Source organism: Vicugna pacos, chromosome 3 (assembly GCF_048564905.1).
Source record: "Vicugna pacos chromosome 3, VicPac4, whole genome shotgun sequence".
In the NCBI taxonomy this organism is placed as follows: Eukaryota; Metazoa; Chordata; class Mammalia; order Artiodactyla; family Camelidae; genus Vicugna; species Vicugna pacos.
In genome coordinates, this window is record NC_132989.1 from 40605343 (window position 1) to 40624786 (window position 19444).

General features: G+C 44.3%; 1 protein-coding gene across 3 annotated transcripts in view; it reads left to right on the forward strand.

Annotated features, from left to right (window-relative positions):
• SEMA6A (semaphorin 6A) overlaps window positions 1-19444 on the forward strand; it is a 118428-nt gene that overhangs the window by 46450 nt on the left and 52534 nt on the right. For all 3 annotated transcript variants that reach the window (XM_015238876.3, XM_015238875.3, XM_006203950.4), the window contains exons 2-3: window positions 14773-14910; window positions 17020-17137. In XM_015238876.3, coding sequence (XP_015094362.1) covers window positions 14811-14910; window positions 17020-17137 — 218 coding nt within the window. In that variant the 5' untranslated portion in view covers window positions 14773-14810. The remainder of the gene's footprint in view (window positions 1-14772; window positions 14911-17019; window positions 17138-19444) is intronic.

Sequence of the window (19444 nt, forward strand, 5' to 3'; positions counted from 1 at the left end):
TTTAAAAACTTGCCCCTCTCATAATCACTATAGAACTCAATGTGCTGATACTTAAAAACACTCAAAGCCACCTGGATCAAAATCAACAAATATTTAACAAGTGCCTTCAGTGTACAAATGTTGCCCAAGCAAGCCCTTTCTAATCAGAATTTCACACGTTATGTATTTCATGTTTTTTCTGGTGCATGATCAACTAATCCAATTTTATGTCTTTGTTGTAAACCCTTTTCTCAGAAACGAAGAGCATCTCTTTCTTGCCCCCTGCCCCCCACAACTTTAACTTCATCCTTTCACACATCCTCTAATGTAGGATCTGTTTTAAGCCCAGACATCTGGGTGGGTGGTACACTGCGGCCAAGATCTCTCATACCTTCTCCAGCTGGACTGGCTCAAGGATCTAATATTCCCCAAAGAAATAAACCTTTTCTGAGTCGCAGAAGAGGAGCTACGGGGTTTTCTGCTCAAAGACACACGTGTTGAAGGATGAGAGATGGTCCACGACAGAGCTGACATCTTATCTGCAGAGGGGGAGACACCCCCACTCTATAGCCCACTGAAGCATCCTGGGCTGATTGCACAGAGAAGAGCCCCCAGCCCCCTCTAACTCCAGCCAGCAACATCTGTATGTCTTCTCTCCAGCTGGCTGGCCCAGCTGTTCTGGTGTCAGGAGAAAGTTATGAGTCACTGGTAAGGGATTGGAGACAAGAGTGGAGTTAAATCATCTCTTGGAATCTGTATGTCATTGGCAATTGAGCCTCAGTAACAAGCCAGTGGATGACATTTATCCCCAGGAAGGCCACACACCAGAGCTTCCCTTTGTATCCCACACTTCCAGACCTTCCGTGAGCTCTGCAGCGATGGGCAGGGGCAGCGCAGTATGCATGTTGTCTGTTCCCAGCCCAAAGGGCCTCTGGTTGTAATGCTCATTAGAGTGTGACCATCTCTCTCCTTGCATAGACTTTTTGGCTTCTGACCTATGGCCTCTACAAGCAGGTCAAACTGGGATCCTGAAGGAATGAGGGCTGGCCAAAGCCTGAGGACCTCCTCTTGGATCCGCTGATTGCAGGCATCTTATTTCATCGGAAGAGCTCTATGGGCGGTCTCTAGCAAGAACCTGAGTCAACAGCAGGATTGTACTGGACCACCTGTGGTTCCCTGCTCTAAGCGGTGCTCCCTCCGTACGTGGGAGGAAGGACTCGTCAGTGGATCCAAGAATCGTAGGCAATCAGGCTCTCTCCTGGAACCTGAAATGCTGTCTGTTCCAGCCCCACATCTGATGGCTGACTCCCCTGGACAGTATTCCTTCCACCCAGCATGTATCCGGCCCCCTGGCCCCTTAGGTGGGCCAGGCCATGTCTGCGTTACTAGGACTCCTAGAAAGTTTCTCTTTATTTTCAGCAGAATTGATCTCCTCATATTTTCTGCCATTGATCTGAGTTCTACACTCACAACGCTCTTCCAGGTTTCTCTTCAGCCAGCTGAAAACACGTATCCTTGCCCTTGCACCTCTGCTTTCTTTAATGCTGATTTGTCAGAAACTGTTCTGATGCTCTTTCTTAGGTTAACATTTGCTCATTATTCAGCGAGTATCTGTTGGGAGTTCACTGATACGGAACGTGGAGACACAGTGATTAACAAGACACACTTGCCCATACAAAGCTTACATTCTAAGGGAAGGGAGGGCGAGATAAAAACAAGTAGGACTATAAATGTGGACATATCAATTAGGGGCAAATCCATTACAGAAATGTAGAATAAGGTGATGAAAGGAAAGGCAGTGGGTTGTTTTCAGGGTCAGGGAGGGCCTGTTCAAGGAAGTGACATTTTCACTGAGTTCTGGATGACAACAGTGAGCCGGTGACATGGAGACTGGGGTGGAAGCAAGTCCCTACGGCGGGGATGAGAGCTGTGTGTTTGAGGACATCCAGGCAGAGAGGCTGGAGCAGAGTGGGAAATGGGGGGAGGGAACAAGATGGGGTCAGGGAAATGGGTGGTGCCTTCTGCACCCCAGAGAGCGGGCTTTAACTTTGTTGTAAATGCAGTAAGAAACCACTGGAGAGCTTTACGCAGTGGAGAACACGATGTGATCTGTGTTCTTCAAAGACCATCAGTTGCTGTATGGAGAGTAAATGGATGGAGGGCCAAGTGAAGCAGGGAGTATAATCAGGAAGCTATTGCAGTGGTCCAGACAGCAGCTGATGGTGGGTTAGATGATCATAGGTGGTGTGTAGATGAGTGGACAGATCTGACGTGTGTTTTCGACGTAGAATCAGTACCTGGACGTTAGCTCTCAGTCCTCTGAACACTCATAGCATTTCCTTTTATGTTTACATTGCTTTCGACTTTGCTATAGCTGCTTGTGTACTATCTCCTCCAGCGATGTTGGGGCTTCCTAAGGGCAGAGCCCGTGACTGACCATGACCTCGGGATCCCCCACAGCCCCAGCACGGTGCCTCGCTTGCGCATATTACACGCAATGACTTCTTGAGTGAATGAATGGATGAGTGAATGAGTGAAGATGAACCACCAACAAAGGCAGTTTCTTATTTTATTGAACACTGAAAAATGAAGTCCTGTCTATACGCACTTGTATCACATTTCCTCACATCTTGTGTTCTTACTGTTAACTCCCAAAACATTAAAGAAGGAATCCATGATGTACCAAAGCAATGCGCCTTTGGAATAAAATGACTTGCAAAATTTGGCAAAATTACAAATAACGACTTTCAACCTTCAAATACAGGAGGAGGAGAAGGCATCCTTATGTCCCTCACTTGTGGATGGTGAAGCAGAGCCCCAGCTTGGGGAATCTTGCCCAGGTGCCAAATAGCACCTTGCTCCCTCCTCACTGAAGATCCTGGAGGAGACACAGCCAGTCTCAGTGCTGCTAGGAAGGGCTGATTAAAAAGATAGCAAGGAACACATGTGCCCATCCTTGCATAATAACACTTCAGAATGACTTTTCTGTTCTTACTCTTTGAAGAGATGAAGACTACGTTAACTGAACAGGAAGAATACTGCTATTTGAGTAGAAAGTTATTCTGCCTCAGTCTTGTCATTATTCACAGTTTACCCAGGGACTCTCCCTTTCAAGAAGAAGTGCACGCATTATCCCCTCTCCGCCTGTTCCAGAGCTGTGTTTTTTCCATCTCACTGCTCAGACCTTAGAATCCTTACCAGTGAAAGCCTGGGGGCCCCAGGTGGGCCTCTGTGCTTTCCAGTCACCAGGGGCTGAGAAGCTTTCAGAGCCATTTATGCACTTCCAGAGCCTCCGTTCCCCTCCGGAAAGGTGAGCCTGTGTGCGCAGGGCTCCTGGTGCCGTATGGGGGTGACCGGCCACCCCAGCACGTCTGCTGGGCTGGGCACAGCTCATACGCTCGCTTTCGAGAGATACAGCACATCCCTTTTGTCTGACCCTCAGCACTTTAATTTGGTTTCAGCCTGTCACGCTCAAGCTTATTGGATAATTTCACTTTTCCCCCTGATTCTGGTCTCTCTCCCAGAGATCGTAATTATACTGATTGTCTGCTGTGCTATTAATTATGGGATCTGTGATTGACTGATCTATTTATTTTTAGATTCAGAGGCTAATTGGCGAAGTCCACGTGCTGTTTTCCCTCCAGATAATTTGGACAGCAGCGATTAACCTTGTGTCCAGGTTATCTGCTATTAACCATGTGCCTCCATCCATTTTATCCCAGAATATCAGAAGTGATTACCATTGTGTCCATTCTGAGAGGAAGGAAAGAGGGGGACTGAAGAGCCCCTCAGACAGGAATGGAAGAGAGTGTGCCTTCCTCCTCTGCCACTCCAGCCTGTTGCCCAAGAAAACAGTTGTCCTGCCCAAATATTCTTGAAATTCAGATTCTTCATTTTATTAATAAATCCCTCAACCTGCTGGTGTTCTCTATGGGAAGAAATTCCCAGGTATTTGGAAATTAAAGGCGGGCACATATAACAAAGCTGCGAGCGATACTGCCAGCCCACAATTCCTTCTGATTATGAGCACTAGGGGAAAGCCATTGCCACGGTCATTCCTTGGGGGGAAAAGATGACAGGATGCAGACATTACAGACATCCCCTTGGAGAAACCACCACCAACTGCACAAAAAGCCTGTGAAGTCTCTCTATGTAACCCAGAAAAAGGAAGGAGTGCTGAACTGCTACAGTTGGCTGGCTGATGGGGGGAACCATCACCCAGGCAAGGGCTGCTCTGCCAGGTGAGGTGGTCACCTGCTACTGTTGGACGTCACTGCTCACACACCAAAGGCTTGGAGACCCTCCCTACCAAGGTCACCTCTGCTCTGTGAGCATCACTCTTTTTGTGGAAGCCTGTTCTTGTCAGTCCCTTACGTAGACAGGAGCCCGGAACCCTGTCCCTAGCACAGAAAAGAGGAAATTAAGACTAGATGACTCAGTCAGCAGTTCCTCATCTCCGAATTATTCTTGCAATGAAGTATATGATATACATGTTTTCAGGTGAAACCAGATCACTTTTTTTTTTTCTAATTCTATGAGAATCTCACTATACACTGAGGGGTAATTAGAGAACTCCTGGGTTTAGCAAAACCTGTGTTAGGGATTCTGCCCTAAAGGAGCTCCTTTTCCCCCATTTTTCACTGTTTTCTGATCCCTCAGGGCCAAAGGAATCTAGTTGCATAGTCTCTTTTTTAAAACCCTTGGAACAGATGTGTTTCAGAACTCAAATTTTTCAGATGTTAGAAAAGTAACACGGGACCTATCTCCCAGTGGGGGCGACATCCAGTCATTAAACCCATGGCTGTTACTGCAGCGAAATGTATACATATTTATCCTAAGAAGGATAAATAAAGACAATAAATGGTGCCATGCCAGTTTAGGTCAAGGTTTGTCACCAAACGAGTAGGAAAAAAATCCTTGATTTTTCAGGGTTTTTTTTGTTTTGTAATTGCAAATAAGGGATTGTGTACCTGTATTTCAGACAGCAACTTGTATGTTTTTCTTTAAACTCAAGGAGAAGTGAGGAATTTTTAAAAACAGCTGCTCCCACCAAAATCAGTGGTTCATCTGGGTGCCGACCACCATCTCGGTGAACAGGACCCTTAAATGTCTCTGTATGGTGACCTTTAAGTCACCTGTGTGAGGAATCAAGTCACTCAGTGGTAGAGACATTTAAATAAACTCATCATTTCCTGGAACACACTCTCATTGGCTTTAAGGAAGCTTGTTTTCAGGATGTTTGGAAATGGTTATTAATTCTGAGGGTAGGATTTCACATTAAAAACAAACGAACACTTCAGGGAGTGTCATCGCTGGATCTGACTTGATTTGGGAAGAGGCAGCTCGTCAGTGGCACTCTCTCCACCTCAGTTCAAACTGATACCTGCTCTACTTAAATCAAGCCAGCCTAATTAGTCACTTTTTATATGTAAAGAACATGAACAGAGCCAACAAAAACATCGTTAATTTCAGAAAAATGTAGTGGTATCTACTAAACACAATAATAAATTAAAAAAAGTTTAAATGTATGGCTTTGTAGTTTCCAATTGGTTTATTGGGACATAGAGAGGACTTTTTTTTTCCCCTTTTAATAAATAAAATGAATTTCTCAAAGAATGTTAAGAAAATTCTGTAAATTTAAGAGGCAATGCGTCCGCATCATTTCTGTTCTGGATGTGTCTAGACATGAGAAGCACACCGATAGTCCACTGTGGACGTGGATATTCTGATGACATCAGTCCGCAGCATCATGCTCTGTTATGGGGCCAAGCCTGCAATGGTATTCTGTCTCTCTCTATGTACAATAAGAAGCTTGTAGTCCAGCCTACATTCTATTTTTTGGCTTCTAGGTGCTGGGAGAGCATCAGAGTTCACTGAAAGAGACAAGGAATATAATGAAAGACGGCATGCAGTCAACATCAGAGAATCGGATTCCAAAAGTTTAGTTCAAGGAAATGTTTTTCACTTCCTCATCTTGAGACTTTTCACCGAAAAAGCAATAAGTATTTGCAGGGCTCTGTCAAAGTCTGAATCATCTGTGACTGGTGATATTGTTATTTTGGGCTGTTCTTCAGAGCTCAAAGGAGGGACTTGCAGGTTGTTTTGAATTCTCTGCAAGGCACGTGTGAAGTTGACTTCCACCCCAAAACCAGGGAAGATCCCATCCCTGCAGCCACCTAAGCCTGAGCAATCCCAGTCCGGGGGAAGGGCAGGAAGGAAGGTGAGGGTTGCAGCTGGGAGATTCCGTTTTTCTGTTCACCACGCTGAGAGCAAACCAAGGAGAAATTACTAGGGAGAGCCGTCCTGTCAAAGAGCTCTGTTTCCATTTAAATCAGCTCAAGATTTTAACAAAGGTTCATGGAAAACTTCAGTCACTAATATCTCTAGCTGGTTCCCTTTAAAGTCGCTGTGCAAATATTTTCCTAAGGGCTGGGGGAAAGTGCCTTCCATTTAGGCGTGTTATTTTTGCCCTCTTCCATTTTTAATGAAATTACAAATGTAGAGAAAACCAGGGAGAGTAATGTGAAAATCACTCACATACTCAGCACCTAGAAAGAATAAATACCCATATTCTCAGCTGTGGCCTCAGAGTCCCCCCCCCCACCCCCCACCTCCCTTCTTCTTCATCTTCTGTCATATTCTTAGAAGGAAAAAGTAATCGGATGCCATCTTTATTCTTGGTTACAATTCTTTAAAACAAACTTGGATGACGTGAAAAAAGTCCACCCATTACTCTAGACAAATATTTGAAATTCCTTAAGCAAAGAGTGACATGGTCCAGTTGTGAGTGCGTGAAAGTCCGTCGGCCTGGAGTTGTGCATTCCAATGCCTTGTCTCTAGACCTGGTCCTTCTACCTGCAGGGTCCTCTCACCTGCCTCCTCTAACCCCGCAGGTCCACAGCGAACAAGCACGCAACCGGCCGGGGCTTTCTCCCGAAAGAGATCTCCGATGAGCATCCCACCCGCATCCCTCTGCATCACCTTCACCCTCCAGACAGTGCTCTTCCCAAGAGAATTTTCATTTCTTTGGAAAAAATTATTATTTCTGTGTTCTATTTTTGGACAATAAGCTGGAACTGTCAGGCCCATCTAATACACCACAAGATCCCAGGGGACAAGGGGATTTATTTTCTCCCTCCCTGTCTGTCTCAGCATCCAGCACACAGCCCGGCTCCCAGCGGAAAGCAGGGGATCTGTAAGGGGGAAATTAAGCAATGGAAGTAATGAACATCAGGCAGCAGGCCAAGGAGAAATGAATGAGCCTTGGCTTCCTTTCTGAAAGCAGCATAACGGAGGGACAGAGCTTGGTGGTGGAGTCAGGAGCCCTCAAGGATGATAAGCTTTGCCACTTTTGAGCTGCTCCACGTCTAGCCAGTGATCTCACTACGAGGGACCTCAGTTTCTCCAACAGTAAAACAGAGGGGGCATTTGTTTCTGTCTCTGGAGTAGGTGCTTGAGTTCAGCAATATTACAAAAGTTGAGAAAGACAGAGATGGCAAAAAGCTGGGGTGTGACATTGGTAAATGTGGTTAGGACCACTGCAGCCTTTTGAGATCCAAGTAGTCTGCCACAGTATTTTCGGTGTAGATTGCTAAGATCATGACCATAACTGCAGAGCCCTAATGAGTTATTAGGCTGTATCTGAAACATCCAAGCCAAGTGCATTAAATGCATTGTCTCAGGCATGTATTTAGAGGTGAGGAGAGCATTGGTAGAAAGAAAACTGTCAGAACAAAGAATCACCTGAAAGACAAGACTTGCCTTCTCTTCGCAAAAGATCATAGGTTTACAACCAACCTCTACTTTCCAAAAAAAAAGTTTTTTTTCTAAAAGGACTTCTGAATTCACAGCTGTTTTTGCTGCTCCTTTGTGACAGTGGTTTCAGATCTAAAATGGAACATCTATTATTACATAGTCGATATTTATTATTATACTCCAGTGAATGCCATCATCCTTCTCCAAAATATGTTGAAGTTAGGTCTGCGGCATTTCCCTTTCCTCTGAAATGGGAGCTTTTATGTCTCTGGTAATGGCTGAGAAGAGGAGAAAAAGATCAGACGCTTTTGGTAACAGTCTAGAGCTTTTCTCATTTTGCATAAAGCGTGTATCTTGACGCACTATCACCGAACAGGTGGCCAACGTGGTTCCTGAAGGCTGGATACAGCAGATGTTTCTACAGGGCTCGATGGGCCCATGCTAGCCCCTACCTCCATCTGGGAGGTGTTCTTCTGTGGTCCGGCCAGGCACGCTGTGGACAGCAGCATCCTCTGAACGCTGCAGTCCTTGAAACAGGGCTGTCCAGGCCAGGGAAGGACACCTGCTATTTAAACACTCCTTAATTTTTGAAATGTCCCCGTGGTGCGGGAATAATCAGCAGTGCAGATCTCTGTGAAGCACGTCTCCAGCGTTCAGCAAGCTGGATTTTCTGCACCAACGTCTGCTCACTCAGACCTGAGGGGTGTCCAGATCTGTTGAAACAGGCAGCTTTGCTTTTACCCTTCATAACAGGCACTGTTCTCTATGATGCATTGATTTTAAAACATCACTGTTGAGGGGGCTGCAAGCAGGCAGATAGTGCAACTTAACACACTGGTGTCACGAGATAATCACTTCCTCCTGAAACTGTGGTTAACGAAGCACGTGCATCTTTCTTTCACCTTAAGCCTGCAATCACAGGGCCATGAAGTGGAACGAGCTTTTGCATGCCTGCATGTTTGCAAGTGACTGTGCACTCCTTTTATAGATTTTTATTACTGAAGCCATTAGGGACTTTCAGCCAGTCTGTCCACGTAAGCATAGATGCATCAACCAATATTCAACTATGATCTTAAGTGCAGTCTCCATTTATGACTGCCTCTCTCTCTTTTTAACCTTCCTTCTGTTCCACCTTCTTTGACGTGCTGAGAAGGACATAAACTTTGGCATCACACAGCTCTGGCTTTGCGTCCTGACTTTCCCTTTGTGCCGATGGGCTGTAACTGTTGACTTTGTACCGCCTGGACATGTGACTTAACCTCCGTGAGCCTCAGTTTCCTTGTGTGCACAATGGAGATAATAAGGCCTGTCTCTCTGGATGGCTGTGACGTTTCAGTAAAATAACACGCCTGTGTACGTCACACAGAGAAGTGCTCCGTCAACCTTCACGTCCACCCCACCCTTTCTCCGTTTTTCCACATCGGTATCTGCCCCTGCACTTGCGTGAGTGCTACAATTCACACAGCGTGAGCTGTGCCATCCTGAGGCAGACCCTCCTGCCTCTCCCAGATGCCCGCCTCCAGAGACAGGAAGCTTAGGGACCGGGAAGGAGAAAGAGGAGCGGGCTGCTTCTCCCACTGAAGAGGGAGAACCCCAGCTGGCAGTCTGAGAATTTAAAGAATTCCAAGAAAAGCTATTAAAAGGCAAGTTTTAGTATCTCAGCTGAAGAATAAACAAACATTTATGGAGGGCTACAATTCTTCTGCACATTATCTCACAACCAACCTTCAGATGCTGCTTTACCCACTGTAAAGACGAAGCCGCCGAGGCTCTGAGGCCTGCAGCATCTCACCCGAGGTCCCCGCCGGTGCGTGGAGCGGAGGTGCTCAGTCTCGGGTTTGTGCCCTCTGCTCCTGCTGCTTCCGGGTATCATTACCAATCATTAAATTCCGTGTAAAAGCCTTTACAACAGGTTTGATTCAGATTTTTAAAGACAGTCACACCATAAAGACAAAGATGATGAGTTCAGAAGGATGGAGCAATAAAAATGAAAATGGTACCCTTAGTGTAAAACCCGACTAAAGTCCAAGTGTGATTAAATGGTAACAAGAGCAGTCTGTTCGGCCAGGTTAGAACCACTTATGGGACTAGAACTTTGTCCTCACTGTGAAACTGGGCAGCGTCACAGGCTGGGGTTTCTTTGCTCCAACGTGAGGAACTTTCCACAGTGCAGTCCTCCAGTGAGCAGCGGTGAAGAGGGCCTCTCCTACCCCTCTGGTTCCCACACACAGCACCCGCGCTGACACAATGACTGACCCTTGAGTTCCCAACCTCGTGCAAGTTAGGGGCAACCAGGAAAGAGGGGAGAGAATCAGTTCTGTTCTCTCCAGAAAGAACACTTGCCCTGGTTCATACAGAATTCCTCTGCCCCATCTCCGCGAGAATCTCAGAGGGTGCCTGGCACAACCATCCCCAGGGCCCAGCTGCATTTCCGCTGGCCCCTCCCACTGTGTGGCGCTCCAGACCCCACTCTGCCTCAATCCTACTCCTCTTGTCCCAGCCCCACGCCTCCTGGTGGTGCCCATGGCCTTGAAGTGTCCCAGGTCAGGGCACTACATGCACTGTCCTCCCTAATCACAGTCACATACCCACACCTTTCTTCACTGGGGCAGAATCACCTAGAATTGTACAATCTTAGAGCCCTGAGGAGTTTCATAAGCCTTTACATTTTATAACCCTTCAGGAGCCACTGAGGCTATTTGACTTCCTAGGGTCACACCCTTCCATTTTTTTTAATGACAGTGTGAGTAAATGATTAACTATTAAACTTCCTATCATGTCAGAAGAAAAGGTGCTTTTAAAAAGAAACATGGTAGCTATGATCCAGCAATGCCACTCCTGGGCATATATCCACAGGAAACTCTAATTCAAAAAGATACATGCACCCCAATGCTCACAGCAGCACTATATACAATAGTCAAGATATGGAAACAAACCTAAATGTCCATCGACAGATGACTGGATAAAGAAGATTTGGTATTTATATATAAAGGAATACTACTTAGCCATAAAAATAATAAAATAATGCCACTGGCAGCAACATAGATGGACCCAGAGATTATCATATTAAGTGCAGTAAGTCAGAGAAAGATAAATAAAGATAAATATAAGTATGATATCATTTATATGTGGAATCTAAAAAAATGACATAAATGAACTTATTTACAAAAGAGAAACAAATCCACAGACAAAGGAAACTAACTAATGGTTACCAGGGAGGTAAGAGGGGGAGGGGTAAATTAGGAGTTTGGGATTAGCAGATACTAACTACTATATATAAAATAAACAACGAGGTCCTACTGTACAGCACAGGGAACTATATTCAATAGCTTGTAATAACCTATAATGAAAAAGAATATGAAAAAAATAGATAAACCTATATCTGAATCACTGTGCTGCACACCAGAAACAGAACATTGTAAATCAACTATACTTCAATTAAAAAAAAAAAAGAAACATGGTAGGGAATGATTTTCCTCATAGGGAAAAAAAGTGGGTTTTTTTAACATTTTTTATTGATTTATAATCATTTTACAATGTTGAGTCAAATTCCAGTGTTCAGCACAATTTTTCAGTCATTCATGGACATATACACACTCATTGTCACATTTTTTTCTCTGTGAGTTATCATAACATTTTGTGTATATTTCCCTGTGCTAAAAAAAAGTGTTATTAAAAGCATTTTGTACTTAAAAGTTTCCAGATCAATTATTTCCCTGTTATTACCACTTAGCATTAAAATGTTCATTGGATACCAACATTCTGGAAGATGCTGCTGCTGGACCAAATCAGATGCAAGCTATATCCACAGCCAAGTCCAAGGGCAAGGACACTGATATTTGCTGCAGCTGGATGTGTAGACAGTACGTGGACCAGCCCAGATGGGTCTTTAAAACAACCAACGTTGATTCATTTGTGTGTATGAGCAATAACTGGGGCCTCCATCTATGCCCATTCCCTTGTCATACAGAGGTCATTTGTATCAGAAAAGTATGAAGCAAAGGGAATTTCACTAGAACTAGAAATGACTGTAAAGTCAGAGAATGATGTCACAAATGGCCACACCTGACTTCTGATTAATCAGGTTAATTTCAGAAGAGCCACTAGGACTGGAAAGCCATGACAAGCCCACCCGGCCGGAGCATCGCTCATGCTTACCCCAGTACTAGTTCTAATGCTCTGCCCACTACTCCTCAACTCCTGACCCCACACCATTCTACTTGGACGCACAAACTGGCAGGACTTGGCCAAAGCTGGCTCACAGAGAAGAAGAAAACTAAATTAGTTTGCCAACATTTAGGAAAAATAGGAGATTTAACATACAACTCCAGATTTCTGGCTTCTTAAGGAAAAACAAACAATGAGAGCTCTGCCTTTGTGGGCCAACAGTGCGCACGGCCAGCACGCTGAAGCCGAGCAGGGGCTGCCCCCTCCAGGTGGAAACAGTCCCTCCCTTGTTTTAGGGAGCCTTTTTCACCCATGAACCTCACCTGCCTGTTCTGAAGGTTGTCCATGGACTTTGTAGGTGGGGGAGAGTATGATCATCACTTTTTAGTAATCGTGTATTTTACAAAGGCCATTTCTCTTCAGGTTAAGAATAATGGAAGGTTGAGACAACTTAGATGGAAAATTCAGGCATAATGAGCTTATTTTTGAAGTAAATGTTTTTGTTTAGGATCCCCAGATTGACAGCCCTCCCATTATCTAATTGTCTGGGGAGCTGATTACGTCTCAGTCATTTAGCGTCTGTGAGCACAAGTCACAGGGAAGTCAGCATATGTCTGCAGATGCCTATAAAAATGCCCTGTGTGGGCAGCACTTTACAAAAAGTTTCAAGAATCACTTAAACAACCTCATCCCAGCAGCCCGGCTCACTCAAGATTTTGAAATCCAGTGGAAAGGTCTTGTTTGTTTTTGTTCTCCTGGGCTGGTGCAGGTCTGTACGCTGTGGGCTTCGGGGGAGACCTAGCCCGTGTTCTGCAGGATGGGAAATGACAGTGTGATTGAATTGAGATCTCTCCACAAAGTAATCATTTCAACAAGGAAATAATATATTGTCCACATATTTACAACGGCTAGAGCCCAAAGTTGTGTAGGAAGGGAATAATACATCAAAACCTCAGCTGAAGAAAATTATAAAAGCGTTCATGTGGACTGGCCGCGATTAGCTGGTACCACTGGACACTTTCACCTCGCGCCATGAGTGCGCCGGGGCCACGGGCTTCTGAATAATTCTGTAACACTGCTCTTGAGTCCTTGGTAAACCCTGCCGCTCCCTCTTCCCCGTATTCCTTCTGACTGGATCTGGTTGTGTTTTCCTTACTCGTTATTGATTTTTCCTCTTTAATGTTACACTGAACAGGAGCCACAACACGCAGACTCAGGGCTTCTCTCCTTTGGGTTTAGATTCTCTAGAAGAGGAGGAACTAGCAAATAAATGAATGAATAGTACTCTTAACCTGTCTGTAAATACATGTGTATGTCTCTTGGTAATGGACCCCCCTTGTGAACAAGTAATTACTTAGAGTTTAACTGTAATCTATACATCAGAGATGGAGATACGGAATTGCTTAGGCTTTTCTCTCAACCTCTCTCCCTCTTTGATTTTTGAGATAAAGCAAATTAATTAACGTGCACTTTTCAATTGAAGAAATGATTAAGACCCAGCTGTGTCTGTGAAATTACAAGTTGCGATGCAACACTCGGGACTTGTTAATGCTTTTTTTGGCATGAAGAAGAGAGAGACGTAGGTATCTAATATTAAGTGTGTTCTAAAAAGCGTAAGTTAGCAGTTTGTTTGCCAAATTAACGTTCACAGACATCTAAGTTTCTAAGTTTGACTTTATTACATATAAATCTTAAATGATGGATGGACAACTGAAGTAGCTCTGTTCAAAAAAGACAATCTTTGGCAGGCTACTTCAAAGGCTTTACTAAGATAAAAAGATATCCCCATTTTCCATTAATTTCCCCAGCGGATCAACACTTATGTGAAATATGCCTGAGAATTATGCGACATGCACTGCCTTATGAGCCTTCTTTCACGGGAGCCAGCAGTCTCACATGGGAGCATTTTACTGCTAAGATTTAGGAGAATTTTTCTACACATAAAGAGCATCTTTAAGAAAATGCAGATGGGGAGAACAGTGTATCTGGCACTTTTATTCACTACTATTTCACTGCAAGGTAGTATCTGACACTAAAATACACAGAGATATGATTTTTTAAAATCAACACCACCATTTCAGGATGTGGTTTCAGATGCTCCCTATAATATTCTTCACAGAGTCTGAAAGGATCCATTTCTTTCCTTTTAAACACAGAGTGTGTGATTTTATCTATGTCTAAGGTCACCACAGAACTACTGTAGAATTATATAAACTAGGAGTAAAAGTCTCAACTAAGGGGTCAAGCAGGTAATGAAAATCAGTAAACCAAGCCAGTTACAGGCATTCGTGTGGGTGTGTGGAGGGTGTGTGTAGGTGTGGTGGACTGGGCCATGGTGCCTGAAGGGAACAGTTCTTTTGGTCGGTATGTTATTCTGATTTCTCTAAAGGAGGTTAGAAACCTCCTAGTTTTTCCATATTGGGCAACGACTTCAAATTTTTCAAAGATCCTGGGGTGGCAGAACAAAACATGTCTGGGGCTGGCATGCTGCTGTAAACCTGCTGAGAAACAAAACCGTATCCGCCTTTAAAAAAAAAATCCTTTCTCAATCATCCACAACTTTGAGAATGCCATTTCCTAACTGCGACAGAGCCACCCATAATGCTGATGGCTCAGGACAAAAGAACTGAGGCTCTGAGTCACTTGTTTGGGAGGAGCCCTGCAAGGGCTCAGAGGCATAGGGATGGGAGGTGCAGCAATGGATGCAGGGTCCTGACGCAAAAAAGCACAATAATCAGTGAATTCACAGTGGAAAAGATATGAAACAGAGGCCCCTTTTCTCTGAAATTTAGTTCCAATACCATTTCATGTTATGGAGTTGAATAAAGCTGACTTGCAAAAAAAAAAAATTTCTTCTTTGCTCTTCGGCAGGGTGAAGTAGAGAAATAAGGTCCCCCCGCTGAACTACTATGAGGTCAGAAGCCTTGCTGCTATATTTCACACTGCTACACTTCGCTGGGGCTGGCTTCCCAGAAGATTCTGAGCCAATCAGTATTTCGCATGGCAACTGTAAGTACCCACCGTCTCACTCTGACTCTCCCTCGGCAGGCGCTTCAGCCTGCATCAACCAGCAGAACGTAAAAGTTGAGAATTTAATAAAATAGGAGACTTGCCAGTCACTTTAATTAGAGTCTACCTCCGATGCAGTCTCAGTTACTGCACGGAGGCTGTGATCTGCCTGGAAACCAGCTGTGGAAGGCATCGCTGTCATCTGGGGTGCGGCCAGTACCGCACATTTTCATAGGTAACTAACACAGAGGCACTGTTACGAGGTAAGAAGAGAAAATAAGAAGACTGTTTCGGAGTACTTTAGGGACAAAAATTAACTCATTTTTAGACTTAGTTATATCACTGCGAGACTTGGATAAAGTGATTTCTGAATTCACAGTGGACTCATATTAACAGTTCGTAACTTTCTTTTGCTCTCTGCTTCATTGTCAAGGGGAGAAAGCAACATGATTAACAATTCAGTTGACTCCTCAAAAGAGGAAAGTTCTACCTGCGTGTGGGATGAAACAGACAACTTACTGCTTTTTTTCCTTCTCTCCAAAAGACAAAATATTTTATCACAGTAAAGGGAAAAGCATTTTTTACCCAAATATTTATCTTCACAGTAATTATTCCCAAACACTGAATAAACCATAAAAAAGGTGTTTTAACATTAACATAGGATACTAAAGAGATCCATCAGTATGCAGCTTTCTGCTGGACGGTCTGGGTTGTGAAAGGAAGTAGTTTTACAGGTAGCTGATGTAGCCGGCCTTGACACGTCTGAGAACAAAAGTCAGGGTATGACTAAGGGCCAAACTGGAGGTCAGGGTCATCACTCGGGACGTGGCAGAGTCTGCCTAACTCAAGGTACCAAACCTTAATAAGCATTTCTTTATCTGCATTTGTGATAGGTATTCTTCCGCCTTTGGTGCCCCTGCACGGAAGAGACCCCAGCCCACGTGCTGCAGGAAACTGTGCTTCGATAGTCACTCAAATCCTTGATAGTAGCAGAGAGACATGATTGTTTTAGCAACCTCCTTGATGACTGGGGAAATGAAATTTCAAGCAGTGGAGGGGAAAGTACACAATAACCCCATACCAAGCTTAACTGTGAGTGAGGTACCCCGAGGCTCTCAGAAGACACCCACTGTGAGCCCTGCTCAGATACTACAGGGATTTAAAGTGCAGGTGTCTGAGCGTAAATCTGTGCATGGATTTCAAGTCATTATTTACACCCCCTTCACCTCCGAAAAAACTGCCTTTCAGATGCAACTCATCTTCCTTTCTTCCCTAGTTTCTCTGGAGGATTACCCGTGCTCTAGAGGTTGTAGGTTTAAAGGCAGAGAGATTTTTGAAATGTAGGTATTTCCAAAGGTCAGATATTATTACGAATTGCCCCTCTCAGCTAAGAAGAACTGCAGCAGAGGAGAAGTATGCCCACTGACTCTCCAGGTCAGGGAACATTCCCGATCACCCGACTGGCTACACTCAGTTTGACCCTGTCCTGTCAAAGCCCCTGTTTCTGTGAGATCAGCCAAACTGCTTAACTCAAGAGCGAACTTCCCACAGTTCCTAGAATGCCAACCAACCTAGTGGGGCCGCCTTCAATAGCAGATTATTCCAACTGGGCGCCTGTGGACACTGCATTTTCCTTCTGGCTCCTGGACGAGGGCTCTTGCCTCCAGACCACATTGCCTTTGTGGTGATTGATGGGAAGGCTGCTTTGAAACAGTTCTGCCCCGAGACAAGATCTTTGGCAGACTGCCCCTCAGGCTTAGCACTCTAAAGAAGATGAAAAGAAAACTGTGGAAGAAAAGAGAACCTTCATGTAAAGGGTTCCCTTGCAAGTTTCACCCCCAGAAAGAGGGACAAGTCAGAAATGATGACACTTAGGAATATAAGTTCAGGCGTATGAGCACCCGGAAATGAGACTGGAACTTGATCATTAGAGAGCACTCTTTGATCACAGCCTTTCCTAAAACAGCAGACTCAGTGGGGATGGAAGATGGTGGCATGGTCTCACTTAATTCTGGTTTTGTTTTGTGGTCGGCCCCCCTCCTCTCCCTGTCCTGGCAATAATTGGCTTGATTTCCGTTTCCCTCTCTTGCCCCCATCTCTTTCCAACAGATACAAAACAGTATCCGGTGTTTGTGGGCCACAAGCCAGGACGGAACACCACGCAGAGGCACAGGCTGGACATCCAGATGATTCTGATCATGAACAGAACCCTCTACATTGCTGCTCGGTGAGTACCTACTTAAGGCCTCAGTGGACCCGCAGTGCATCACTTAAAGATCACTGCTCCCGAAGTGCTATTTCATTTACAGGGTACTTTCGTTTGTCAAGCAATCATTCTTTCAAGATCTTCTGTGTCCGTTTATTATGTGGACCTGAGTAGAAGTAATTGCGTATTTTGGAGCTGAGACGCAAATAATCCACTACTTATCTTGAACACTGTGTGTATATATATACACAAATATTTACTCAAACACACAAATTGCTTTTCTCCTTGATACTTGTTAAACTATGGTGAATGTGTAAACATGTATCAAATTAAGTTGAATGTGTGTATATTGAACTTGTATTTCTGTAGTTAATACATAGTATATATCATTACTTTAGCAGGATGGCAATAGCACCCATTTTAGAAGTTTCTGATTTGACTCTAGTTAAGAATTAATACTCACCCAGTGGGGAAATGTCATTTAAAAAGGCCCTGCCTTATGGCTAAATGGTGTGGTAAGAATCCTGCCTCAACAGGGATCACATGGATTTAGGCGCTTAACTCTTCTCTTAATTTACCTGGACCACAACCTCTCTGGCCATAAAAGTCCTCTGTTAAATGAGGAACTAGATTAGATTATTTTAATGAAGTCCCTTGGGATTCTAAATAGATATGATCCCCTGTTAGGGTGAGTGTAGAGCTCATTCAGAATATTTCCAAATGAACAGCAACAAAGATCACTATCTTATGGGGTTCCATTGTGGTCTTGTCTGGATCTAGGCTGATTAATCATTATGTTTGTAGTGTTTGTCTGGCTGTGAACATAGGTAAAGAACAGGCAAAAAACAACAGTGCTGGATTCCTTCAACACAATTTAGATGCTCTGAAAATACAAGCTATCAACATAAAGTAAAAAACCACCAGCTAGATTAAAACATCTTGCGAGCACCACACAGTTGGTCACAAGAAGCCATGCCAAAGCACTTTTTAACAAATTTTACTTCACAAATACTTATATAGTACATACTGGCTGAATGTGCTATATAAATTGCAAATATAGTTGTAAGTTCTTTATAAATGTTAATTCATTCAATCCTGGGAGAAAACCCTACGAGACAGAGCTATTATTATCTGTGTGTCTTATAGGAGGAAACCAAGGTGCAAAGGGGGGAAATGACTGGGTCAAAATGACAGAGGCAGGATTTAAGCTGGAACAGTCTTGCTTGGGAGTCCGGGTCACCACTCCCTGTGCCGTGCAGCCCACTGAGCAGTAGGAGTGGTATCACCTGTCCTGGTAATAACCGTCTCATAGCTGCTGCCCAAGACCAGAGCCATTGTGGGTATTCATTCAAAAGCCCGGCACTGAGGTCCTCAGTGGCCACCTTTCTGGTAGGGTATCAGCGCCTTCTTAAATACCATGTTTAGTTTCCTAAACGTAGCAGGGCTGGAAGATTACATTTGTACCCAATTAGCTAAAGGCTGGTCAAAACAAATGATTAAACATTGCATCTGTGAGAAATAGCTTAACTCAATAATCTTCTATGAATTGTTCACTTTACAATTGAGTCTCTAAGGGAAAAGAACTGGTGTAACAGACTGCCAGTGGGCCCGATGAATTAACATGGCTGTGAGCTACACGCCCGAGGTGGCACCTGACTTAGGAGCAAGGTGCTGTGCAAACTTAAAAGTAACCATTGTTACAGCCTGTTAAAACCAAGACAGTCTTATCCTAACTCCCTACAGGAAAGGGAGAAAGAAGGAACAGGAGGGGAAAAAAGGAGAAACACATTCACTTTTTTAAGACTGTCAAACAGAACCACCTTTAGTTAAAGGTCACATTGGTAACACCCTGGCACTGACATGTTGGTATTCACTCTGCATGCAGCCACTTCCCTTCAATACACAGTCTTGGAGAAATTCTTCAAGTATTCCTGTGGTCACCGTATTTAGGGTCTCTCCTCTCCCTTTAATGTCACATTTCCTGGCACTGCCCCGAGAGATCCGTGTTCCTAAGCAGTAGGTAACACGATTTAAAGTTAAATCCTCTCCCCAGACTCAAGCCATGGCAACACAGTTCAGGGGTGCTCACTGGAGCGGGGAAGAGGGAGTTCTAGGATTAAGTCAGCTTGCGTTCAGATAACTTAATTCACTAAGAGCAGCGCAGGAACACTGGGATGCACACACAGGGGGTTGGGAATAACCCATGACCCTGGGCTGTGGTTTAGCATAAGGCATCGTTCTGTTCACGGGGCAGTGCGATCTCTTGGATGCTGAAAAAGATTGCCATTGTCCAGAAGGAGAGTTCATTCACAGAGTCTTGTTTTCCAA